At 44.6% G+C, this 27,069-nt stretch overlaps 2 protein-coding genes and 1 pseudogene across 5 annotated transcripts in view; 1 reads left to right on the top strand and 2 right to left on the bottom strand.

The window, feature by feature from the left end:
* Window positions 1–963: 963 nt before the first annotated feature.
* LOC120101231 (small nucleolar RNA SNORA70) lies at window positions 964–1,089 on the bottom strand (annotated as a pseudogene).
* A 2,816-nt stretch (window positions 1,090–3,905) lies between these two features.
* Ndufb5 (NADH:ubiquinone oxidoreductase subunit B5) lies at window positions 3,906–18,244 on the bottom strand. The gene is made up of 6 exons (NM_001106426.1): window positions 18,047–18,244; window positions 12,432–12,520; window positions 11,138–11,204; window positions 9,625–9,686; window positions 6,939–7,045; window positions 3,906–4,444 (listed from the first exon to the last, which is right to left on the bottom strand). Exons 1-6 carry the CDS (start codon window positions 18,168–18,170, stop codon window positions 4,324–4,326), a joined length of 570 nt encoding a protein of 189 aa, NP_001099896.1. The 5' UTR covers window positions 18,171–18,244; the 3' UTR covers window positions 3,906–4,323.
* The window catches only part of Mrpl47 (mitochondrial ribosomal protein L47), an 11,592-nt gene continuing 2,581 nt past the window's right edge, over window positions 18,059–27,069 (top strand). Inside the window, exons 1-6 of one of the 4 annotated variants that reach the window (XM_039101983.2) lie at window positions 18,059–18,198; window positions 21,077–21,228; window positions 21,700–21,760; window positions 23,724–23,820; window positions 24,714–24,844; window positions 26,177–26,272. In XM_039101983.2, coding sequence (XP_038957911.1) covers window positions 23,749–23,820; window positions 24,714–24,844; window positions 26,177–26,272 — 299 coding nt within the window. In that variant the 5' untranslated portion in view covers window positions 18,059–18,198; window positions 21,077–21,228; window positions 21,700–21,760; window positions 23,724–23,748. Of the gene's footprint in view, window positions 18,199–18,316; window positions 18,334–18,487; window positions 18,611–21,076; window positions 21,229–21,699; window positions 21,761–23,723; window positions 23,821–24,713; window positions 24,845–26,176; window positions 26,273–27,069 lie in introns of those variants that run through there. The other 3 variants (XM_039101984.2, NM_001037183.2, XM_008760912.3) reach the window with 3 other exon arrangements.

The raw sequence follows: 27,069 nt of genomic DNA, 5'->3' as shown, positions 1-27,069 counted from the left end.
CAAGGGCCCCGAGTCAGACCCAGTGCTTCTCTCTCTGCTGCATTTGGATCCTGATGTAGAACTCTCAGCTCCTTCTCCAGCACCATCAGCCTGAATGCTGCCATGCTTCTCTCACCATGCCGATAATGGATTAAACCTCTCAAACTGTAAATGATCCCCAATCAAATGTTTTAGTTTATAAAAGTTGCCTGATCATGGTGTCTCTCCACAGTAATAGAAGACTGAGAGACATTTCACCAGAGGGATGTGAAGCCAGAAGCATTTCTTCTACCAACACTCCCCCAAATCAAGATGCTCTAAAGACTGTAAACCTGTATGGAAGAATAAAATATAATGCTAGGATATGCTTTTTTATTTAGTACTATTTAAGACTGTGCTAAACCATGACCCATATCTAACCTAGGGGGTATCTAGTATCAACATAGAAGTCCAGTCAGCTGAGTGAGCAGCCTGAAAGACATTTGGCTGCCACTGAAGAATACTAACAATTGATGACTCCATTAAGCATATCCCCCATTTAAATACATATCAGTATATAGCATTCTAGCTTGGTCCAGGACAAGACCAATGACCTCCCTATGATGATGTAGTGTACATCATCATAGCTACTGGCAGCACCTTCTTGCTTGTGATGAGCTGCTGAGAGTGGAAGAGTTGATGGTAGGGACCAGTGAGAACTTCATCTGGAAAAGGGAAGCCAGACACCCATCACATGCATGCATGCTGACCCGGCACGTCTTAAGGGAGACAGTCAGTATGTAATAATGAAGGAAGACTGCAGACAAGAGCTCAACTCACCAGTGACTGTCAGCTCCAAACCTATGAACAGTCTGCCGGTAGAGTCTGTCTCTCTGAAGGAGTAAATGTTGTCTTCTTATTCAGTGGGTGTCTCACTTAGCATCTGGCTATCAGGCTAGACGTCATGTTCCAGGCAGGAGAGCTCCCAGTAAGCATTACTATCCTCTGAAAATCTAAGGTTCCTAGGGACAAACTCATGAAGCCATAGGCTGTGTGCATCACCAAGAGTGCAAAGGCCTGCAGCCATTGCACAGCAGGCCCCATGAACAAAGGTTACTTAAGTGGCTGCAGAGTGTTTGAGCTTCCTTTATGGGTGATAGTCACTCCCTTGATTATCTTTTTCTCATAGATTTAACCCCATTATGAAATTTGCCAGTTCAAAATATGTTCTCCACTTTTGATCAGCTCCCTCACTATCCCGACCCCAATCCCTCCCCCTTTTTTTTTGAGATGGGGTTTGTCTGTGCTGTTCCTGATATAAGCCTAATTTTAAAGTCTCTGCCTCTGTCTCTGTGTGTCTCTGTCTCTGTGTGTGTGTGTGTGTGTGTGTGTGTAAAATACAAGTCACAGCATACATATGGAGATCAGAAGACAATGTGCACTTTGTTTTCTTCCACCACAAACCTGGGAGTGCTCAGTCTGTCTGTCTAATCTATCATCTTGTTTTTGCAGAGCTGGGAACTGGATGTAGGGTTTTCACTACATCTTATTTTTCAGTCTATCACTGAACCTGGAGCTTGATGCCTAGCTACAAGTAGACTGGCTGGCCAGTGTGCCAGCAGGATCCTCTTGGCTCTGCCTCTTGGTCCGTGCTGGGATTACAGACACTCCATCCAGCCCATTACAGATGCATGCCAGTGGTTAGTTATGGCATAACAGGACCTACCTCACTGAACGTTTGTCCATCCAAAGGAGAAGGTCTTACAAAACAGGCATGCCCCAGGTACAGACAAGGGGCTTCCTTCCTAAGCTGGCTGCTTCCTTACTGGTGTTAGTGTTTGAACCCAGGCCTTCAGTTGACTAAATACACACTTAGCTCAGAGCCACATCTGTACTCTCCAGGTGTGTTTTGACTTTTGGATCCTTTTAGAATGCGGGTGTAGGCCTGAGGATTTGGAAAGACAGCAGCGTGCTGCACACACGAAGCCTTGGTCTGCTCTGCAGTGCTTCCCACCCCCGCCCCAAAACAGTCCCCTCCAAAGGACACGCCTTTCATCAGATGTAACCTAATGTGACTTATTCAACATTTCAAAGCCTATTATCTTAATTTTAAGTGAGGATAATGGTGTGTGTGTGTATAGCAATGTTGTAAAGAGTTATAATACTGTAAGTTCTTATCTGTTACACAATAGATTTAACAGGTATTTCTAATAGGATTGTGTTCTTTCTGTGCTAAGTTTTCTTCATATTAGTAGAACAAAAGGAATGGTATGTTCCTCGTACTAGTAAAATGGCAAAGGGAAACTGAGCAGTGTAGTGGCGAGCTGAGTGGAGCAGAGGGAGAGGAAACTATAGTCAGGATGAGAGACAAAAACAAAACCACAGTCCACAGAAGAGAATGGTATCTACAGATCCAGCACACCCATGACCTGCTCCTTCTTTCCTATTTCTCCTACAAAATGGTTCACATAAGCAGGGCACAGACACCTATGTCCTTCTCTCAGTCTGTAGGCAGAATTGTTAGACTGCACAGGGAAGGAAGCTTCAGGACAAAACTTTGGGGCAGTGAGGTGTGACCAATCCCTTCTGAGAAAACAAGGAGCTACAAGCTCTCCAGAAGACCTTAGCGGAGGTCAGGTGCAGGCAGCCTGACAAGTGGGCCTGTGGCCTTTCACTTCTTCTGTTCCTTTAGGCAAGGACAGACACCTTCCTATTTGGCCAAGGACAATATTTGGAAAACTGGTACTGGGTTCTGCCTCTCCTCACAGTGACTGGATGCCACCGGGACACCAGCTCAGAAAGGTGGCATCTGGAATGGGTGGGGTCTGCAGTCAACCTCTTCTCTCCAGGGCGTCAGTCACCAAGTCGAGAGGAGAGTGAAGCGGAATCAGGGACAAATAGGGTCCATGGAACTGCAGACTGGTGAGGAATAGGAAAGAAAAAGCATAAAGGGGCTCCTGCGGCCGGTGCAGAGGGTACCCAGGGTCCTGGACCCTGCAGCTGCTGTGGCAGAGATGTCAGGGCAGCACTCCGCTCCAATGCTACAGCTCAGCAAAACTAGCCAGTCTCAGACCATCCTTGGTGAAATGACTTGTGTGCTTTATTCCATGTGGACAGGACTACATGAGCCTTGGGATTGGGGGAATTCTATTGGCTGATGCTCTATTTGCATTGGGAAGACTATGACGGACTACTTGCGACCACCTGGTTGGGGGTCTCTGGGCTGCATGCTCCAAGGCATGTATGGAAATGGGAGGGAACTGGTTTCACTCCTGCCAGTCTCGAGTTTTGAGATTTCCAGGTTTTGAACTTGCTGAACCCTGGCAGTCATGCCTATTCCTCACAGAGAACCATGAGCTTCAATCTACACAACCTGAGTTCGCTGCACCGTTATGAGGAATGAAGAACAGATGCAAAGAAAGGCTGTCCTGAGTTGAGAAATAGCAGATACTGGACATGAGAACTTTCTGTGAACACTGAACACATCTAAAGTCTCCAACCATCTCTAAAGGACAGCAAGGGGATGTCATATGAGATGGTGATGCTGGAAAGGCTGTGGAGGAGCCATGTTTGGCTCATGACAGTAAGGGCTTGATAGACAGCAGGCACCAGTTAGGTTTAACCCACACCTCATGCAGTCCTGGAGCCCCAGCCCAGGGCTGCTGTGCAGCACGCTGCCATTTGTCCCAAATCCTCAGCCTACTCCGGCATTGTAAAAGGATCCAAAAGTAAAAGCACAGCTGGAGTGCAGATGTGTATTTAGTCAACTGAAGCCCTGGGTTCAAACACTAACACCAGTAAGGAAGCAGCCAGCTTAGGAAGGAAGCCCCGTCAGTGTTTACAAAACAGTACTCTAAGGAGGTCCAGCTACTGTGCCTCAAGTGTTTGTCTGTTTGTGGTTTTAAAGAATAATAGCATGCACCCCCCAAAAATAAAGCAAAACGCTACAGGATAAACTCTAAGACTCGTTTACTAAAGACTAGTCTACTAGTTTATTTATTCTAGTGCTGATAATTTTATATGGTTAGTTCAGTATTTCTTGTGAAGTTAAAATTCCAAGTAGTCCCAAGTAACCCCACCTGCAATGGCAAAGATCACAGTTCCTGAATACTCACTCACAGGACCTCTGCACCGTCTCCCTGCCAGACGAAGGTTATCAACAGTGTCACTTTAGGAAATCACAAGTTCCCAGGCCTCTAGCTTTTATTATTGCCCTGTAAACCGCAACAGATGAAGCTGAAAGGACCAAGAGAACAAACGCATCACCTGAACCACATGAAGAAACAGCCACAGAAGCTTGTGTGCATCCGAGTGAAAATACAGAGTATTTATTCCTTTCTTCCCACTAGAGGAACAGACGAATCATCAGTTGTCAGGAGTTGATTTTGGAGAATAATCAATGAACTCCTTTTCAGGGGTTGGATATTGATACCAAGGTCCATCACCCCGGGCACGCATCAGTCTTCGAACCTCCAGCTCCTTTAACCTGTGACAAAGGGAACAATAACTGTGGAAATATGGACACACGAGCAGGGGCAGCCACTACAGCAGTCAGCACACAGGCTCTTCAGATAACAGAACAGAACCACCACAGGACAGAGATGCCTTCACAGCTGACAGCCTCACTGCTCACCGGTCTAATACACTAGACACGTAGCTGACTGCCCGTGCCTGTGCATAATAGCCAAGAAATGGAAGCAGCCTAGCAGTCCATCAACAGTTGAATGGATAAAGAACATGTGGCACATGTACACATGGAATGCCATTCAGTCACAAAGAATGAAATCATGCCATACGCAGAAAAACGCATGAAGCTGGAGGGTATTGTGTCCTCTCCTATGTGGAATCCAGATCCCACACATACTGACACATACAGATATACACAGGACCCCAGTGGAGAACTACTGGGGGCACAAAGGGCCCAATAGGAGAAAGGAGAACAGGAAGAGAACAGCAGGAAGGAGGAAAAGGATAAGAAAAGATAAAGGGAGGTAAAAATGAGTAAAATATATCTTTATGAAGATGTCATCAGGAAAGCCATTAATCCATACACTAAAAAAATTAATGAAAGAGAAAACAGTGCCACAATCCCAAAGACAGAGTTAATCACTGTATACATGATAGCCTGGCACAGCCAGGCACATGGAGGCAGACATCTGCTCTACATACAAGCCAACTTGGGAATGGTGACTTTTATCATCTTGCTTATGTAGTCAAAGCAACACTTACATTGTCTCCACAGGCCCTGCTCCTTGGCTTTGTGACAAGCCTGCTCTGTCACCCCACCCTTTCAATGTTAATACAGTTGGCCACAGAATGCCTACCAATGGGCTATGTGAGGTCCCGTACTGCGAGGTGATACTGTCTGCCCATACTGCTACTGTCACTGTTAGGAAGAATTTATCCACAGGAGGTGGAGTCTCCTCACCAGCATCACACTCAATAGCCCACACTAGATGTTCAGTTGTTAAAAACAGAAGAGAAAAATCAGAACCAAAAAAAAAGACAAAAACAAAAACCCATCAACCCAGAGCCCCATGCAGCTGACATCATACGTCTCTACTCTGAGTGATCTCTACAGCACAAAAACACCTTCACAGTTCCACAGGCAAGGCCAACCCTTCTCCACGAAACCCCTGGCTTCCCAAACCACATGTATTAGTCTGTATGACCAGTAGTATACAACTACATAATTCACTTCCTAAGCATTAGCCAGCTTTCCAACCTTACTTGTGAGACTAGACCTTTGTAGCTGTGATTTAAAGTTTATTTATTCATCTCTTCAGAAAGGGCTACATGCTTCTTACTCTTAAATATAACTACACAAAATGTGTAAATGTCATAATTAAAGAGTTCATAAAGTTGAGAGAGGGGAACAGGGAAGAATTGAAGTGGGGAGAGGAAGGGAGGCAGAAATGATGTAAATAATAGTACTCAGGTAGAAAGCTCTTATAGAAATTAAAAAATTAAATTAAAACCAACAATAACAATAACCAACAAGATACAGCCAAGAACTCCAACAACCAAGGCTAAGGGATGGCAGTCAGTAAAATGCTGGACTTGCAAGGATCTGAGTTCTGCCCAAACCCACGTAAAACCCTCTGGGCCCACATGAATGCTGAGGAGGTAGAAACCAATCCTGGAGCTTGCTAACCAGCAGCAGCCCAGTTACTTGACAAGCTCCAGGTCAGTAAGAGACCCGGCCTCAAAATTTAAAAAACAAAACTAAACAGGTGAATAGAGACTGAGGAACAATACCTGAGATGATTCTCTGGCTTCCATAGGTGTCTATGTACACAGAGACACATACAGACACACACACACACACACACACACACACACACACACACACACACACACACACACACCTGCATACCAAAAAAAAAAAATCAAAACCAAACAAACACAGAAATAAAAACCCAAAACTAATAACACACCATGGCTGAGAGAAACACAGTACTCAAGGCATGTTCTTCTCAGGAAGAGCATTAACTAAAGGCACAGGCTAAGCAAGGTTCGTAAGAGGGCTGTATCTGCACTCACGGAACTTAATACTAAAAACATTTTCTCTAGAAACAGGTCCACAGGTTACCGATGGTTTCTAGTTGTTATACAGGGTAGTCTCTAATGATGTGGGATGGAAGAAAATCAGGCAGGGTGTGGAGTGGGCTGCTGTGTGCACACAGTAGCTCGTTTAAGAATTTCTTTCCAGGGCTGGAGAGATGGTTCAGCAGTTAAATGTACTTGCTGCATTCGTGTCTGGTGGCTCACTCCAGCTTCAAAGGCCTGATGCCCCTTTGACCTCCATGGGCTACACCCACAAGGCAGACACATACACAGACGGACACATATACCCAGAGCCATTTGAGAGAGAGAGAAAGGGGGAGAGGGAGAGGGAGAGGGAGAGGGATAACAGTGTCCTCCTTCGCACAGACATCCAGGCTCTGAACCTGCGCTATTCTTCCAGCCCCACTCCCTACCGTAAGTCGGCCTTTTCAGACTCGATCTGGAGGATAGCCAGGGTCTTTTCATAGTTCTTTTCAGGTCCATCGTAGAAAGTCCGGGCAATCCATCGTGATATTGGATGCTGAGAGGAAAGTTGTTTCAAATCAGTTACCCTCTGAAGGATTCTTCACATTTCTGCTTGACCTCTGTCTGAGATAACTAAAACATTACATGCCAACAACTTTGATGTGCTTTAAGTCACTCTGACCACTGGGCTCACTCACACTTTTGAGATAAGCACCTAAACGGCAGCTCAAGAGCAAGGTGGGAGACAAAGCAAATTCTACTCATCCAAATGCAAAGATCTTTCTACCAGGCTGCAGAAATTATACTTATGCTTATTTAATTTAACCTATAAAACAACTTTTTTTTAATGAGAAAAGTACCATGAATCGTAACTTATTAAAAATACCATGGGCCAAGAAGTTAGACCGCAGGGAGACAAATAACCCTATTAAAAAATGGGGTTCAGCCCCAGTGAACTAGTCTATGGGGGGAGGGCGGCAATGGGGGGAGGGTTGGGAGGGGAACACCCATAAGGAAGGGGAGGGGGGAGGGGGATGTTTGCCCGGAAACCGGGAAAGGGAATAACACTCGAAATGTATATAAGAAATACTCAAGTTAATAAAAAAAAAAAAAAAAAAAAAAAAGAACATGCAATTCTTTCAGAGGACCAGAGTTCAATTTCCAGCACCTACATACATATGTCTAAAATCATAAAATGAAATAATAAATGAGAAAATTAACAAAAAAAATGGGGTTCAGAGTTAAACAAAGAATTCACAGCTGAGGAATGCCGAATGGCTGAGAAACACCTAAAGAAATGTTCAACATCTTTAGTCATAAGGGAAATGCAAATCAAAACAACCCTGAGATTTCACCTCACACCAGTGAGAATGGCTAAGATCAAAAACTCAGGTGACAGCAGATGCTGGCGAGGATGCGGAGAAAGAGGAACACTCCTCCATTGTTGGTGGGATTGCAGACTGGTACAACCATTCTGGAAATCAGTCTGGAGGTTCCTCAGAAAATTGGACATCATACTACCTGAGGACCCAGCTATACCTCTCTTGGGCATATACCCAAAAGATGCCCCAACATATAAAAAAGACACGTGCTCCACTATGTTCATCGCAGCCTTATTTATAATAGCCAGAAGCTGGAAAGAACCAAGATGCCCTTCAACAGAGGAATGGATTCAGAAAATGTGGTACATCTACACAATGGAATATTACTCAGCTATCAAAAACAATGACTTTATGAAATTCGTAGGCAAATGGTTGGGACTGGAAAATATCATCCTGAGTGAGGTAACCCAATCACAGAAAAACACACATGGTATGCACTCATTGATAAGTGGCTATTAGCCCAAATGCTTGAATTACCCTAGATGCCTAGAACAAATGAAACTCAAGACGGATGATCAAAATGTGAATGCTTCACTCCTTCTTTAAAAGGGGAACAAGAATACCCTTGGCAGGGAAGAGAGAGGCAAAGATTAAAACAGACACAGAAGGAACACCCATTCAGAGCCTGCCCCACATGTGGCCCATACATATACAGCCATCCAATTAGACAAGATGGATGAAGCAAAGAAGTGCAGGCCGACAGGAGCCGGATGTAGATCGCTCCTGAGAGACACAGCCAGAATACAGCAAACGCAGAGGCGAATGCCAGCAGCAAACCACTGAACTGAGAAAAGGACCCCCATTGAAGGAATCAGAGAAAGAACTGGAAGAGCTTGAAGGGGCTCAAGACCCCATATGTACAACAATGCCAAGCAACCAGAGCTTCCAGGGACTAAGCCACTACCTAAAGACTATGGACTGACCCTGGACTCTGACCTCATAGGTAGCAGTGAATATCCTAGTAAGAGCACCAGTGGAAGGGGAAGTCCTGGGTCCTGCTAAGACTGAACCCCCAGTGAACTAGATTGTTGGGGGGAGGGCGGCAATGGGGGGAGGATGGGGAGGGGAACACCCATAAAGAAGGGGAGGGGGGAGGGGGATGTTTGCCCAGAAACCTGGAAAGGGAATAACACTCGAAATGTATATAAGAAATACTCAAGTTAATTAAAAAAAAAAATACCATGGGCTATAAAGACAGCTCAGCAGTTTAGATCACTCAATGCTCTTGCAATGATCCGATTCCAGCACCCACATAGTGGCTCAGAACTATGGGTAATTCCAGTACCGGGGGATCTGACACCCCCTTCTGGTCTCCGAGCACACATGTGGAGTGCCGAGCACACATGTGGAGTACCGAGCACACATGTGGAGTACTGAACACACATGTGGAGTACCGAGCACACATGTGGAGTGCTGAGCACACATGTGGAGTACTAAGCACACATGGAGCACATTCATACATTTTTTTTTCTTTTCTGTTTTTCAGAGCTGGGAACCGAACCCAGGGCCTTTCGCTTGCTAGGCAAGCGCTCTACCACTGAGCTAAATCCCCCAACACATTCATACATTTAAGCAAAACATTCAATCATATAAATAAATACATCTAAAAGGGAATTAAAATTAAGTTTCAAAAATGTATCATCTACTTGATGTGAAAAACTGACTATAAAAAGTATATCATAATTGCCTAATTAAGACATTTACCACAACATTAACAAGATACCCAATAAAAGTTTTAATAAGCTGTGTGAACCTTGTAATACTCCCAGTGTTCTGGGATGTAGCCTTCTGGGATTTCTGCGAGTTCAGCTTCACCTAGAGAGAAAAGTTGACAATGCTTGGTTAGCACTTACAGCCAGTGTCCCCAGCTCCTCACCAGGTCTTCCACCCCACCTTCAGAAGTCAGCTTCTCCATGACTCCTCTAGTGCTACCCTCCCTGGGGAAGGTGAGTCCCTCAGGAGGGACTAGTCATCCTGTAGGAGTAAGATGGGACCTCCAGCGTCTAGCAGTTTCCCTTTGTTCTTATGTAACAAGACGTAATCAAGGACACACTGTTTTTTATTTATTTTCTTTTTTTAATATTTATTTATTTATGTATGCGAGCACAGTGTCTCTTGTCTTCAGACACACCAGAAGAGGGCATCAGATTCCATTACAGATGGTTGTGAGCCACCGTGTGGTTGCCGGGAATTGAACTCAGGACCTCTGGAAGATCAGTCAGTGCTCTTAACCACTGAGCCATCTCTCCAACCCTTTTATTTATTTTCTGCTCCCCTGTAAATCTACCAGACAAAATATTCTAAGATTCAAAAAATTTCAGCATTTTAGAGTCCTGTTCAGAAGACCCTGTGTATATTTGATGCTAAGACCCTAAGATATATTTTAATCCCCTGAGTGTCTGTGTATCTCTGTGTGTCTCTGTCTCTCTGTCTCTCTGATTCTCTCTTCCCAACTCTATTTTCCTCATCTAGCTTGTCAGAGCTGACTTTGGGAAAGGAGATATGGTGGTTGAATAAGAATGGCCCCCTAGGCTCATATATTTGAATGCTTAGTCACCACAGAGCAGAACTGTGTGAAAGGATTAGAAGAACTTACAGCTCCATTAGAGTAGGCTTTGGAGTATTCCTTGTGGGAGGAAGTATGTCAATGGGGTGGACTTTGAGGCTTCTAAAGCCCCACCAGGCCTAGCTTCTCTCTCTGCTGATAGATCAGGATGTAGCGCTCCAACTGGGCTAGCACCATACAGGCTGCCATGCTCCCACTAGGATAATGGGCTAATCCTCGAAAGCTGCCAACCGAATGCTTTGCAAACACTTCCCCAACTGAATGTTTTCTTTTATAAGCATTTCCTAGGTTATGGTGTTTCTTCACAACGAGAGAACAGGGAAGCTTTCAGAAGCCACCTCCTCTGTAGAAATGCCCCCCATAGGCTCACATGCTACTTTAAGGCTTTTAGGAGGTGAGACCTGAGGGAGAAAGTACTGGCCAGAAGCCGCTCGAGCCCACCTCCCTGTTTCCAGCAGAGCTTCTTTTGTTCTCTGTACCCCTCCCCTTCTCACGGTAGACCACTGTCTCTCTAAAACCCTGACAGAACAAACCTTTCTTCCTAAGAAGGTCTGTGCCATGTGTTTGGTCAGAGCAATGTGTTTGGTTACTGTATAATGTAATGTATAAATAATGTAAATGCTCACTTCCTTTGTACAATGTGTGTATTTGTTTACAAAAGCTATCATTTCATGGAATGAGGGCCGGATGAGGGACTTACCAATAAATATGTTCACCAGTGTTATGCCGATTATAACTGGGATCCCAGTCAACAAAAGGTAGAATTTCTGTGAGGAAAAACATAAAGGTTTCTCTCATGGTCTTTTCTACTTCTCCCATCAAAATTATCCTCATTTGATTTCCTTCTATCCTGACTGAACAAATATGACAATTTTGGAATCAGAATCAAATCACTGATTTCTGTCATTCCTCTGATTTAGTTTTTAGACACAACTATTTAGTAGAGTACAATACGTGCAATGACTTTTGACTTCTTAGTTAAAGCAATGAGATAAAGAGAATTCTATATTAAGAACAAAGTGTGAAAACAATAGCATTTCAGCCACTGAACGTCACTGGAGTTGGTCCTGGTCACTCAGACATGTGTGATAGCACACACCAGGGAATCCAGCATTCCATAGGTGGAGGCAGGAGGATCAGGAGTTTGAAGTCAGCCTTGGCCACATAGCAAGTCTGAGACTATCCTGGGATAACAGGAGATCCTCTGCTAAATTAAAAAACAAACAAACAAACAAACAAACAGCAGCAAAGGTTAAGGAGAGGCAGTGTGCACAGTGGGGAGGAGGGGAGGGCTAGGGAGAGGCAGTGTGCACAGTGGGGAGGAGCGGGGAGGGCTGAGACTGCACACAGTGAGGAAGAGGGGGAACAGCAAGCCTCCATTTCTAAGCACCATCACCCCACCCCACCCCCATTGCTATTTTGGATCATGAGATAAAGATAAGCAGCATTCTAAACAAGTAGTATTATTTACATTCCTGCTAAATTAAGAATATTGCTTTAAAATCAACATTCCCAGATAGCAAAATCACATCCCAAAATAGAGCTGCTTCAGTAGAAGTCTTCCAGTGAGTCTTAGTTTTTTCAATAGCTATCTTAGGGATACAAATGACCCGCTCAGTGGCTGTTTTTAAAGTCTGCTGTTTTATCATGGTGCTGGGAGAGGACCACAGGGCCTGACGCAGACATGCCCTGAGCAGACACTGCCCACCCAATCCTACTACAGATTTATCTTTACACGTGAAGAGGAAACACAAACTGGATGTCCAACTGCACGGCCCTGAGCAGAAGGAATGGCTGGCACCTGACCTGCAGCCCCAGTGAATCCATGCTTTGACACAACTGCTCCAGCCAAACCTGAAACCATTCAGTACAAACTGGACCTTACTACCCAATCACAGTTCCCTCTAGGGAACAGAAACAGTAATTTTAAAATGGAAGACATCTAAACGGGGATTTTTCCTCCTAGACACATAGTCAGGAGCATTTCAACTCACCATTAATCTCAGGAAGCGGGCGTCATAGTATAAGGAAGGCTTGATGACAAACAGTCTCTTGCCATGGTCCCCACTGTGCCGCACAGGAGCTGGAAATGTGAAACTGTTTAACAGGACTCACAGGGGTGGGGGAGGGGTGACCCACCAGATGCATGGGAGTAATGCTTTGCACATCAGAGTAGGTAGGGCACATTTCAGAGACTGACAGGCTGTTCTCAAGTATAGCTCCCGCTGCTGCTGCTGCTGCTGCTTTTATCTTACTTTTATCCGTAAGCACATAGAAGCCCAGACCTTACATGTGTGGTACGTGTGCAGCTGCAGAGCTCCTCCCTTTAACCTACTGTAAGAAGACCGAGCGCTCACTTCAGTGCACCTTAGAGGCAGGCAGGGAGGGCAGACGATCCTGATGAGCTGCTCACTCTTGTTTCTCCAAGAAACAAGCATGCTAAAGCTCCCTAACACAGGAGGTGAAGGCAGGAAGCTGCTGAAACACAGATGGACAGGACCAGCACTTTATCTATGCCAATCGCTAGCAGGAATTGACTATTACAGACTACAGCGAGTTACACTCCGTGCCTTGTGTAAGCTCGCCAGCATTCTACCACCAGGTTATAGTCCCATCCTTCACATCGTGACAAAATCCACTTGGAAGTCATTTCCAACTAGGAATATCCTCCTCCTCCTCCTCCTCCTCCCCCACTCCTCCTCCGCCTCTTCTTCCTCCTCCTCTTCCTCCTCAGTTCAAAGTTCTGGAGTGATTTCAGCCTTGTTGGAAATGAGTAGAGGTGGATTGTGACTGCTAGATCCCCTCCCTCTGTCCCATCCCTAGAAGCTGCAAGGTTGGAGGCTTGCGGTCAGCACTCTACACCATCAGCTCTATGCCGTCAGCACTCTACACCCACACTACAATAGACTGTGTTGCCATTTAGAAGCTTCATAGCCGCGCTTCTGCTCAGATTCCCAATGAAGGAACTGCAAACAAAACAGCAACAGAAATGAACCTGGCCAAGACCCCAGGGTGGCAACACTAACATAAGAAAAAATGTTCCATTAATCCGAGTTTAACAGCTACAACTCCCAACTCCCTTCCTTCAGGACCATAGGACATCTATGCTGCAGGAAGCTGATGCTGTCCCATCAGATGCCACACTCCCTTTGACACACATGTGTCTGCACAACTATACTTTGGTGTCAGTATCCATGAGGAACTAGTTCTGGGTTCCTGGATACCAAAACCTTCAGATGATCAAGGACCTTAAGTAAAACAGCACCCTTACCATAACTCACACATTCTCCTATGTACTATAGTGTCTAGTAATACAGATGACAGAGAATGCCATGCAAACCACTACTATATTTCATTGTTAAGGAATAATACCAAGAAAAACGGTTACAGGAGCAATTTATTTTCCACCTAGTTTCAAACCAGTCAGCTGGATTGAGGATGCTGCTGCATGGAGGTGGAGGACCAGCTCTACCCACTACTAATCCCGTCACTTCCAACTATCCACAGATTGAAGGTGGGATCTGCCTGGATTTTGGAATCACCTGCAGCAGCTAACAGGGTTTAGGAAGTTAATTCACTAGAGCATTGGAATACGGGCATGAACTTACGAAGTATAGACCATATTACTAACACTGCAGAGTGACAAGATAAGAGACCCTGACATGTTTTCAGAAACCCCTTAAAATATGGAAGAAAGTCAGGATGATACTACAAACCATTCACCAATTCACTAAGGCTGAAATGCCCACCGTGTGCAGGTCCCCTGTGAGGCTAAAGGTCAAGATAGGTACAGACCCTGCTGGGAGAGAAAGAGTACAAAGGGAGGCAAGAGCACAGAGGGCAGCAAAGAAACAAATAAACCAGCAGGAGAGAAGAGACCCAGAGGGAAAATGCACATTCAGACAGGACAGTGGAGGGAGCAGAGGACACACGCTGTTCTCTCAGGGAAGAAGCTGGCTAGTTTGTGCTACCTGTGTTGGCTACTTCTATGTCAAGTTGACATAAGCTAGAGTCATTGGAGAATGAGGGAATTCCAGTTGAGGAAACACCTCCAAAAGATCTGGCTGTAAGACATTTTTTTAAAATTAGTGATTGGTGGGGGAGGGGCACAGCCCATTGTAGGTGAGGCCACCCCTGGGCTGGTAGTCCTGGATTCTGTATACTACATGTATGTCCAGTGTCCATGTGGGTGCTGGGAAATCAACTGATTATACATTTTTAAATAGCTAAAGAACCACTGAGGAAAGAGGGCTCTACTGATTCTACCTGAAGGGAAGATCAATGGTCAATGGGTAAAGGGAGCAGCTCTAAGTTTCTAGAATTTTGGGAGCTGAAGATAAAACTGGACTGCCTCACCCATTTTTCACGAGGTTGTTCTTGTTCAAGAATCCACAATGCAATATGGAAGTCTCGTGGCATACAGGTTGGCCTAGAGGATCAAGCCGCTTCTTTCAGAAAACCTGGTCACATGCCTATCTTCAAATAAAGGTATTCCTTCCCAACTTATCTCTGGCTTCCCAAGACAAACATTCCCAAGGTGGGCGGGGCTGGTAGCACACAACTTGAAGTTCCAGCAATCAGGAGGCAGAGGCAGGCTGAATCTAGCCTGGTCTACATAGGGACAAGTTCCAAGCCAGCCAGGGCTACATAACCAGACGCTATCTAACAGAAGAAGACAAATATCCTCAAGAAATCTCTCCTGTCCCCTAGGTTGTCTTTCTGCCCAAATCAGGCTCTAGGCCCTGAGTTCTCTTCCTGTCTGTCTCACATCTCACCCTTCGGAGCTCCAACATAGCTCTTTTCTGATTTCCCCAAATAGTGTTGGTCTCTTGCTTTTCCCTTGAGCAACACTTGATAATTTCCTTTAATGCGAAGAACACTAAGCCTAATAATTTGTTAAAGCTCATGAGGTCAGAGGACAACATATGCAGCTCACTCAGTCAGTCTGTCCAGTAAGCATCAGTGTCTGACACATTGTGGCAGGTGTTGTGGGAACATTGGTGTGGGTGTTTCAAACAATCCAAAACTGGTCTTCATTGTCTTTCTCTAAATTCTCAGTTAAAAGTACCATTTTAATTACCTGGGCCAAAAGCTCAGTCCACTTCCTAGCATCTGTCAATCTTTCATCACTTATCAACAATAATCTGATAATGATTCTAAGAAGGGCTAGTAAGGTGGCCTGGAAGGGAAGAACACTTGTTGCAAGGCTTGATGACCTGAGGTTGATCCCCAGATCGCAGAGTGGAAGGCGAGAGCTGATTCCAACAAGTTGCCTTCTGGCCTCTCTATACATAGGCACTTCAGCTGTGTCAAGGCCCCTTTCTCCACCCCAATTAGGTCCTGATCAACTTCTTCCTTCTTCTCCCAAAAGTCCCATATCCAGGCACACCAGAAAGCCCACACACTACTTCTGCCAGTTTCCCATGTTAAGGTGATTCCCATATTCATTTTACACTGCATACTCCTCACCTGAGTTCACAGTACTGTATTCACAGATCTGTTGATCCACTCTCCTCCACCCTGAGAAATATCTGTGTGTATTAGCTTTAGAATGGGAAAGGATTCAATGTTTTCTGCCCACAGCAGGCTGGAGGGTTTGTTGCTTTGGGCCTGTGGCAAAGTGCAATGGAAGTGTGTGTTAGAACAAACTGCGCACCTTCCAGTGGCTAGGAAGCGGAGAAAGAAGAGAGGCCGGTGCCTTTCAAGGGTCCCCCTTCAATGACAGGAATCTCTTGGACTGGAATTCCACCTCTCAGACCTCAATCACAACCTTCCAGCTTCTTGGAAGACTGTGCCAGGAGCACCGCAGACTTAAAGCCAGCCTGCAGTGCAGAGTCTATCAAGATCAGCTTGGGCAACTCAGTGGCACTCTGTCTCAAAACTTTAAAAAGTAAATTTAAAAAAGGAGGGCTAGGGATGTAGCCCAGAGGAAAAGAACTCAGCTGGCTAGAATATGCAAGCACTTGTATTTCATCAGCAGTACCAAAGAAATAAGCAAAATAAAATAAAAGGGTAAACTTAATGCTGTGTGTATTTTCTAATTTAGGTGTATGGTGCTAAAAATGTTTCCTACTCAAAGCTTCACAACTACTCTGTAAGATATCTCCAATGATCATCTTCCAGAAAAGGAAATGAAGGTCATGACCAAGGGCCTTCCACTGTAGCAGCCAGTAGGTGTTGACTCAAGGTTATAGAGCTTTTAAATTCTGCAGCCAGGATTTGAATCTCAGCAGCAAAGCTCCAGAGAAAAAGTGGGTGGGAGAGGGGCCTAACAATCTTTCTGGGATGCCCAGGGAACTGGTGGGAGAGAGGAAAACCTTCAGGGAGCAATGGCAGATTTTGGGAGATTGGAGAGAATGTTTCTGGATTTAGGGTAAATTTTCTTGTTCCTCTGTATTGGACAAGGCAAACTGTGTGTCTCTAACAAAGAGGATTAAATGAACTGACTACTTAAAATGGCACCTGGCACTTAGCAGATGTTCAATAAACCCTGCCACCATTATTGCTGACTTAGTACAGCAGCACATGATTTTAAATATTAAGTCAGGTTCCTCATTTGTAAAACATTGAAAAACACTGAATTTTCTTTCCTTAGTCTCTGAAGAGAAAAAACAGATGGTACACTAAGCAGGTAGTGTTGCTGTTCACTCTTCTAGAAAGCAGAAGGATCCAGGGTCAGGCTCCTGGGCCCTCACTATGACTGCCCTGAGACCTGAGCTCTCTACTCCTCTTAGGCTCCATTCTGAGAGCAGTGGTTCGCAAGGTTCCTAATGCTGCAATCCTTCATTGCAGTTCCTCATGCTGTGACAGCCCCCCCACCATAAAATTATTTTCATTACTACTCCATAACTGAAATTTTGCTGTTATGAATCATAATGTAAACATTTGTGTTTTCCTATGGTCTTAGGTGACCCCTATGAAGGGGTCGCGACTCGCAGGCCGAGAACCACTGCAAGATATTAAAGATATTAAAGGCACGACTGCATTAACATACAGCAGATACAATTTGGACTGAACTCAACATTACATATTCACTCACACTACAGTCTTTTAAAAAAACATAAAATATTTTCGTGGACTTCTAAGACATCGTGAGCTTCACGGACACTGTTACTACTGTGCCTAACTGGGCAGTCACCTGGAGCCTTTTTACCCTCGTGCCTAGAACCATCACTACAGCCTTCACTTCAGTGCGCTTCTCAGCAACTTCCTATGTGCGGTGCCACCCATCCTGATTCTGCCCTGAGTCCTACGATGTAGCCAAGCCTGTAATCCTAGCCCTGGGAACGCGGGCAGGAGACTCGGACCCCCGAGACCCAGTCTCAATAACGAAGAGTGTGTAGTTGCCCTTGCACACGCGGGCAGCAGCTCCACGCCTGTCTAGCCTGGCTGCGAGTGAGCAGCGACCGGCATGGGTGGCAAGGCGCTTCGCAAACGCTGAGCTTAAACAAGGCCATCCGACTTCTACAGCAGCTCTTCCACAGCCAGCGCGGCGTGTCCTCTAGAGCCCCAGGCCGACTTTGTCCCCACTCTCTCCCTCGGAGGTCCCCAAGGTCACCTGGAAAGAGCCCTCCCCCCTCTCACCCGCGTCTCCAAGGCCGGCACCCACCGACAGTCTTCGGAAAGCTCCGTGTGAGAAAACTTCCGACTCCGAGCCTAGTGCCAGCGCGGCGGCCAGACAGAGCTGTCAGAGCGGCGACCGAAGCCCGCTGCAGCAGGCTCATAGCCGCCATGGCTACTACAGCCACGGAAGGAAGTAGGGTAGGCAACGGGAGCCGGGAGGGACAATCCACCAGTGAAGGCGAATGCCGGGAAGGCCATGTTGAGTGAGGGCAGCGACGGGTGCTTGCTAGCTTCATAGGCAGGCGCTGGCGGAAAACAGTGACGACATTGTAGGTGGGTGCGCGAAGAGAGCCGCGTAAACTCTATAGCATACGGGAGGGGGGGAGGGAGTGAGGGAAAGAGCCGTGGGAGCGACCATGTTTAGTAAGGGCAAAGCCTGTTCTTGTTTGCTTCATTCGTCTCACGCGGAAGTGACCTAGTGGACACCGGCACAGTGTGTCTGCATTAGAAACATGGCTGCCACCAGTCTAGTGGGTATTTGTAGAAGAGCCTCAGCGTTCTTAAAGGCTGCTTGTTCCCTAGTAAATCCCAAGACCCCTGCTCACTCCGGGTAAGTGATGAGAGAAGAACTGACTGCCGCCGCCTTTGGGAGCTTCTTGCAGTGTGCAATAGAGATAGACCACCAGGGAGGCAGAGAGCGTGACCTTGGAGTCGTCTACCCTGGCGCACCCTGTTCTTCCTCTAGCGTTCTGTTGCCGCGGGCGGTGGGAGTATAGGATGTCGGTGTTTACTGGGACAGACGTGTACTGGGACTGGGTAGGTTGGAAGGGAGGTTTCCGAGGAGTCTTGAGCTGTGGAACGGACGGTCTTTGTACCGTAGGGTTCTGACGTAGATTGTCCGGTAGATGTTAAGTGATGAGAGCAGCTAAGTCAACAGAAGCTGTTTCTTCGAGTATGACAAAGCTTACTCTTCGTTGACATTTGCCTGCAGGGAGCCGAATTTTAGAAATAGTAGAGTGCGATTAATTGAAGGAAACAATCCATGTTCGGTGGAATGCTCCGCTATTGTGCACCTATTAGCTTCTATAGTATTAACACTAACTTTGGAAATTAGCTTTTTAAAACCTTGCACAGTTGTAACTTGATCAGGGCGGCAAGCTTGAATAAATGATTGTGTCTTTTATTAATCTTTTTTCCTTAAAAAATGGACTAATTTGAGGCTGGAGAGATGGTCCAGTGTTTAAGTGCATGTGCTGTTCTTATAGAAGACCCAAGCTAGGTTCACTAACTTGGCTCATGGTGGCTCACTAACACCTTTAACTCTAATTCTGATGCCTTCCTAGACCTCTAAAGGCCACACACATATATGGTGCACATATATGTAGGAAAGACATTCAAATACATAAATCTTACATTTTTATAATGAAACAATTTTATTGTGTATTTTTTAATAAAAATTAATCTCTGTCACTCAGAAGAGAGGCAAAATATTTTGAAGATGAAAAAGCCAGTTGAGCATGCCCAGATGAATACATTACTATTTCTTCTTTAATTTTGCAGATATACACACTTTATTTACCATTATTGTCCCAGAACAATAGAAACCTTATTAGAGTAAAACAGTAACCAGATACCCTTCACCCACAGTAACCAGTCATTGACTCTTTGTCACATTTTTCAAGATTCCTGTATTTATGCTCTTTTCGTGCACTATTTGACAAAGGTTAAAATTCAAACATAGAACCAAGTACGTTGTTTTATAAGCATGACCCTGTGATCACACTCAGGAATACACTGCTATTATTTAGCACATATTACAAAATAAAGATAGAAACTGTCCTATTATTTCCTTTTTTTTAATCTTTCTGTTTCATTGTCTCCATTCAGTTCCATTCTTTTCTTCAGGATCCAATGAAGGATCATCAATTGCAATAGTAGCTGTTAGTCCAATGTTGCTTTTTCCTTTGTCACGATACTGGCAATTTGGGTAGGATTTAGATTTTTTTTAAATTTCATCATAATTAGTTTCAAGTCAAGAATCATGGATGTAGCTCAGTGGTAGAGCAGAGCACAGCACTTACCTAACACGCCTGAGGCCCTGGGCTCAATTCTCAGTGCACAGGAAAACAAACATAGATTCCAGTCAGATACTCTTGGTTCAGGAGACAACACTTGTGAAAACATTTCACATTTTGTTTAAGGTCATCTCACCAACTCATTAAGTGGTTTTAGAAACCACTTAATATATATAATTATGCATAAGATTTTCATACAATTATGCAGTGTTGTATGTTTATGTAAGTAACGACTCTTTAATACCACATTTAATGCCTTTGTGGATATTTTAATCCATCAGCTCCTGTCTTGGGTTAAAAGTTTCTAGATACAGAATTATTGCATTAAAGGAGAAAATATTGTACCTTTTGAATTTTGCTGAATTGACATTCACAATGGTTTTCATCTGCTCATAAGTTCACTTGCTACCATGGAGGAAATACCTAAAACTGTTACTCTAAAATATAATTGTGGGAGCCAAGAAAATGGTTCAGGGGGTAAAAAGTGCTTGCCACTCAAGCCTGTTGCCCTCAGTTTGATCCTAAGAACCTATGTAGTAAAAACTGGACGCAGTGGCAAACATCTCCAATCCCAGCACTCCTGGACCCAGATAGGAGGTGGAGAAAGGGGAAGCATCCGAAAGCTTTCAAACCCACTAACCTGAGTATTCACAGCAGCATAAAGGAGAAAGATCGTGCCGTAACAAGGCGGGAGAGAACCAACACTGGAGGTTGCCTTCTGACCACTACACGTGTGTCATGGCATAGGAATGCACGTAATCACACACACATGCTCTAATAGTAAATAAAAAGATATACATATATAACCGTGTACATATGTTATCTGAACATATAGGGTAGCGATCTATACAATAACAAATACTTTCTCGTGCATTTAAAAAGCTTACTGATACTGGGGTAAAAATCCTGTGTAGAATTTTTGACATCGTAATAAGAAATGCTTCTTGTTTATAAAGTCTGAACATTATAAACTTTACTTGTTTGTCCTTATTTGTGTTCAGTTGCAGGCCTCCTCTTAGTTTGTTGCATAAGAACACACCACATGCCACATCTTTTCTCCAGTGTAAATTTCTTCATACCACGTTGTCAAGGAAAGGACTAGAAGAATTTTTTGATGACCCAAAGAATTGGGGGGAAGAAAAAGTCAAATCTGGTGAGATACATAGAATGGTCTGTAGTAATTGATTGAACCCTCCATCATCCTAGGGTCATCCAGTTTAGGATTTCCTTTTAAAATTTCTTTTGGATTTTAAAGGTCATTCTTGTAATGAAGTAAAACTTCCATGGCTGGTCGCTGGGCTGCTTAGAAGAGGGGTGCTTTGAACACGTTAAATAACATGAGGCTTGGGTTTATTTTAGTTGGCTTCCTTTTTTTAAAGTAATAATTAAAAATAGTTTGCAGTGACATTAGGGAAGGAAAATGCATTTGACACAAATACCAGCAGTCTTTGCCAGTCATGTTACTGTTATTTTCATGTTGGTATTTAATTGAATTCTAATCGTATATAATATAAGAATCCTGTTGTGCCTTTTACAGATACAGAAATATTGAATTTTGAGAGAGTACTCAGCCAGGACAGAGCTAGAAGCATCATTTAATGTCACACGTTTCTCCTTCTCACAGGAGCTTCATGGACCTGCCAGCAGCTGAGGAACAAAAGTAACGAAGACTTACATAAGCTTTGGTAAGTGCTCTGCGTACTGAAACATTACAGTTTAACAGCAGAGTCCAAGCTACCCCATGTGAGCAAGAAATGGCCCCGTGGTTTTCTTTCATGGAACAGAGGGTGATTTGTGTGAGCTTGTGAAAATGGGGCAGAGGATTGCCTTAAGACATGCTTCACAGTTCAGGGTAGTGAAATTGTAAATTTTTGCTCTTAAGTACTATGAGTCAGACTACTGCCATTAAACCAGAAGTGTCAGCAAACAAGGTCAGACATGACACGGGGACTGGCCGGTCACATCTACTCTGCCCTCCCTTCCTTGTAACTTACTGTCTAATTTAAACGCTGAAGGGAAGCAGATAAAGACCTGAATCTACTTCCCTATATTTACAGTCCAAACGTTGACTCATCTCGAACTTACTAAAATGAACCCTGTTATCTGCAACTCATAGGAGTCTTAAGCCCTAAATAGGAACAAGAGGCTCAGTTTCCAGGATAATAAAGTGGCAAGGATTAAGCAAAATGTGGGGTCTCTAATATTAACCACATGCACACGGAGAGCATTGAGAAAGAAAGCCGCAATCCTCTTAGAAATCTGCAGAAGTGGAGCCTGCACTTACTGATGTCCAGAGTTCTGTTGCCCTAAATACACCCGTTTCTTTTCCCACCTCACTTGTTCAGAAGGAAATGTTGAACAGAAGAAAGGGAATGTCCCATTTCAAGCAGGGTTCTTTTTCCCTGTTCTAAAAGAACATTCAGACTATGTCTCTAACTAAACCCTCACCACTGGCCAGATGTTAAGGAGTCATTCACAGCCCCTGCCCTTTTTTTTCTTAGTCTTTTCCTGGTGGGTTGCATCAAAGGCTCTGTCAGTTGGGAACATAAGTAGATTGTTATCTATCTTGCATTTTAGTATTTAGCCCAAAGCTTGTTTTGTTTAAACCATATTTGTTTTGAGGGAAGTCTCCCATGTGTAGGCCTCTGTGGCTCTGTGCCAGCCCTGGCCAAGCTGTGGAGTGGTGCCTACCCAGCCCCCCAGCTATCACTGTCACTCAGCCCTCACTCATTATTGTTACCTACCTGGGTACTACAGTGGGCATGTAATTTTTTATCCCCTAGTTTAGAAGATTAGTTCTGTTTCCTAACAGTTTAAAGAATAACATAGCATTTACAAAGCCCACCCATACTGTGCCTATTTGTTATAGAAAAGTAAGTTTTATAAAGCACTGTTATGAGTTATTGATAAAGGTCAACTTAGGCCTGCCTCAGCACTCACTGAGCTACAACCAACATCTGCCACTCCTCCCACCAGGACTGTCTACATCCGAGTATAAAGTTCCTGGTTCTAGATTGTTCTGCCCTCCAGTTACTGCAGTCATTCTGAAGCTGAGGTACGCACAGCACACCTCTCCCAGCTTAGCCAGAGCACTCTTCAGAGTTCAGCTGCCTTGTCTCCCTACATCTTAAAGCCCATACTAGGAAGTCCTCCCTGGTCACCTTAGAGCTAGAGGAGGTGCCTCGTGTCCACACCTTAGCTGTTCTAACACATGTCATCTCCCTGACCCAGTAAACCACACTGGAAGTAGCATGGCAGGCTAAAGGTAGAATTTACACAGAAGTCTGGGATGTGAACCCAGAATCTGCTGTGTGACCCATGGTCATGGTCCCTGACTACTCTGAGCTGTCTTCATCAGAGGGAACTAGGACCAACCTGCAGAGGTGTGAAGAATGCCCAGCACATGGGCATCAGTAGCTACACAGTAGCTATTGCTCATCTTCCTCCCCTGTGGGATGCAGGGACTGCACCTGACGCTTTTGTGACCCTCTGGCACTCCGCACAGCACTCAGCACTGAGTAGGCTGGACGGTGGCTCTTCATGATGGTGCTGTGTGAGCTTTCCGAAGGACTGCAGGACTTTCATGGCCTTTAATTTTGGTGTAAGAAATCACTAGAGGATAGCATCACCGCTTTGTGTTTGGTGCAGGTATGTCCTTCTGAAGGAAAGGAACATGCTTCTAACTCTAGAGCAAGAGGCCAAGCGACAGAGACTGCCGATGCCAAGTCCAGAGCGCTTAGAAAAGGTAGGTTTGTGGGCGCTGGGACCCCTGCAGGGTTAAAGCTAAAGGGGAAGGAGTCCATCTTTCTAACACCATTCCAACACCTCCACCTGCGAGCATTGTGTGCCAAGTGTTAAGCACCTTTGCTGTCCCCATTCTCAGTTGCTACTTACAGATGGGTTTTTATTTTTATCTTGACAGCTACCTGGGAGTAAAATTGCCATACAATAGGTCTCCAGTGAGCAGCTCTCTGAGGCAGCCATGTATGATGGACTCGTGCCACAGAGCCCACGTTCAGTCTCCAGTATTCCCCCAGACATAAAATGGTCATCGCACTCACATTCTAACTCAGTCTGGCCATTCTCCAGTAGCTCAGCCCACTTTTAGTTGAAAGTTCTGTTGTGTTTCACCCCTCGATTGTTTTAGAGCTCAGCACTTGATTTTCCTGCTGTGTGTAGCCAGTGAGAGCCGAGCTGAGCTTTGTAGCAGCCCCAGTACTGAGCCGCACCTCGGCTCACTTGCCTCCCCTTCCCCACACTGTTAATAAGCATCCCCACATACTGCCTGTAGGTGAAAGACCACATGCGACACAAGTGTAACACGGTGTGTCCGCCACACCTAAGTGTGCACTTTGCTCGGACAAAGGCAGCAGCGCTTGTCATTAGTTTGTTGCATTTTCAAACTGAGTGCTAATGCCATGTGCACTCACAAACTAGTATTGAGAAAGGAAACAATAAAACTTCAAACAGGAAGTCATGCTGTAGACACCCTTAACACATCCATCAAAGGAGCTTCTTACGAAGTACTGTAAAGGGTGTTTTCTAAATAAAAATACAAGTTCCCCACTTTGTAGATCTTCTTGAGTTTTTTTTGCAGTACAGTAATAGCTAAAGTTAGCTGTCTTTTTCTCACCTCAGGTTGTGGATTCCATGGATGCCTTAGATAAAGTTGTCCAGGAGAGGGAAGATGCTTTAAGGCTGCTTCAGACCGGTCAAGAAAAGCCAAGACCCGGTGCTTGGAGACAGGACATCTTTGGAAGAATCGTCTGGTACATGATTACACTGACTTCTAAGAGTGGAGATCGGTTGCCACGTTCCCCTCTCAGTACCTTTAAAACTCCTCCTGTGGATATTATTAGAGGTCTTACGTAAAGAGAGCTCCCCATCCCTGAGACCACGAAACATGTTTTGTCTCGTAAAACAAATTCCAGACCAGACAGCCGATCCCGTGGGTTCTTGTCTTCTGTGAATCACGGGGTCTTCCGAGAGTTTCATGAGATTTAGAGGTACTTCTGACAGAACAGTCAACCTAAGCACATGAGATCCCAGATTCTAAAGCACTGATTGCAGGTACACCTCTGCCCACCTAGGTGCTAGGAACCAGGGCTCCTGAGGATTCTAAGTCACTAGCATCAGGGTAATCCCTGGGCCAAGTAATGAACAGCTTGCCCTTTCTAGAAAGGATCTGGGATTCAGCTTGGACACTGAGGGATAAAGGACCCAGAGGACCCAGGACACACTAACTCAGGGACATGTAGTGTCTTAGACATGAGTCAGCAAGAAAAGAAGCTTGTACCTCTCACCTCATGTGGAATTTCAGCCATCCTGTCAGGAGCATCTAATCCAAGCAGGAAGAGAAATTGCCAAAACCTTGCTTAAAAACTCTTCCAAGGGCTGGAGAGACAGCTCAGCGGTTAAGAGCACTGACTGCTCTTCCAGAGGTCCTGAGTTCAAATCCCAGCAACCACATGGTGGCTCACAACCATCTGTAATGGGATCCAATACCCTCTTCTGGTGTGTCTGAAAACAGCTACAGTGTACTCAAATATAATAAATAAATGAATCTTTTAAAAAAAAATAAAAAAAATAAAACTCTTCCAAAGAGCCAGGCTGTGGTGGCACACACCTTTTATCTCAGCACTCGCAAGGCAGAGGCAGGAGGATCTCTTGAGTTCTACGCCAGTCTGTGGTCTACAGAGTTCCAGGACAGCCAGGGCTACACAGAGAAACTCTGTCTCAAGGAGTAAAATCTTCCAAGGATTATAGACATAGCTCTGGTTGAAAAATCTCCAGCATGCAATTTTAACTGCATTTTCTAGTAATTTTTAAAATTGTGCTTTAAAAAAAATTATTTACCTGTTTGTGGGTATATGCTATGGTATGTGTGTAGAAGTCAGAGGGAACTTGCTTAGCTATCTCACTGGCCCTATTATCTAATCATTTTTATTTGGTTTAAGGCCAATTTAATACTTTATTAATTTATCAATTACATTAATTGTTGATATTAATTTAATATTTTGAGGCCAATTAGGAGAGTGAAAAATTGAAGTAAAAATGTAGCGAATATTTTATATAAAGCAATAGCTTCGCTTTTTTGGCAGGCACAAATTCAAGCAGTGGCCTATACCTTGGTACCTAAATAAGAGATACAACCGGAGGCGGTTCTTCGCAATGCCTTACGTGGATAGCTTTATCAGGTAAGCAGCGTCTTCATGCTGAAGCAGCCTCTTTACGCCAGGGCCCATGTGACCTCAGCCCCCCTTACACCTTGGTTTCTATTACATAAAGAGTATCTTTGCATTACTTTAAAAAAGGATTAGCACTAGGTTGAAAAAGGGAGAAAATTGATGCTATTTATCTAAAACCTTATGTGCATAAAGTCACTGTACCAATAGCGTGTATCCTTTTGATAGGTGGCTTCTGTATGTCTGAAAACAAGAGGGAAATTCTAGGGTACTGTGTGGTAGCACTTTGCAGGGCTAGTGGAAAGGGGAGGTGTCTGCTGCCTTGTGTCTGAGATGATGCTTTGCTGCAGACTGCTACCTCAAGCATTTCCTGTGGGAGCTTCTGCATTCAGTTTATATAAGACAAGGAGAATATGTGCTTGTTACAGAATTGTAGTTGGCAATAACCACTAGCTACGTGATACTTAAGAAACTAGGTGAGGGGCTGGAGAGATGGCTCAGCAGTTAAGAGCACCCGACTACTCTTCCAGAGGTCCTGAGTTCAATTCCCAGCAACCACATGGTGGCTCACAACCATCTGTAAGAGATCCGATGCCCTCTTCTGGTGTATCTGAAGACAGCTACAGTGTACTTATATATAATAAATGAATAAAAAAAAAAAAAGAAACTAGGTGAGATTCCCTTTGATTTTTTTAAGGTTTATTTACTTTATGAGTACACTGTAGCTATCCTCAGACACACCAGAAGAGGGCATCAGATCTTATTACAGACGGTTGTGAGCCACCATGTGGCTGCTGGGAGTTGAACTC

This window comes from Rattus norvegicus, chromosome 2 (assembly GCF_036323735.1).
Source record: "Rattus norvegicus strain BN/NHsdMcwi chromosome 2, GRCr8, whole genome shotgun sequence".
Taxonomy (NCBI): Eukaryota; Metazoa; Chordata; class Mammalia; order Rodentia; family Muridae; genus Rattus; species Rattus norvegicus.
The sequence above is the reverse complement of the archived record's forward strand: the minus strand, read 5'-3'. Positions and strand labels throughout refer to the sequence as shown.

Coding starts and splice junctions, on each gene's coding strand:
- Ndufb5 (NM_001106426.1), bottom strand. CDS start 18,170: ATGGCGGCTATGAGCCTGCTGCAGCGGGCTTCGGTCGCCGCTCTGACA. Junction 12,521..18,046: donor GAGCTTTCCGAAGACTGTCG/GTGGGTGCCGGC, acceptor TCACATTTCCAG/CTCCTGTGCGGCACAGTGGG. Junction 7,046..9,624: donor AACACTGGGAGTATTACAAG/GTTCACACAGCT, acceptor CTTTCCTCTCAG/CATCCAATATCACGATGGAT.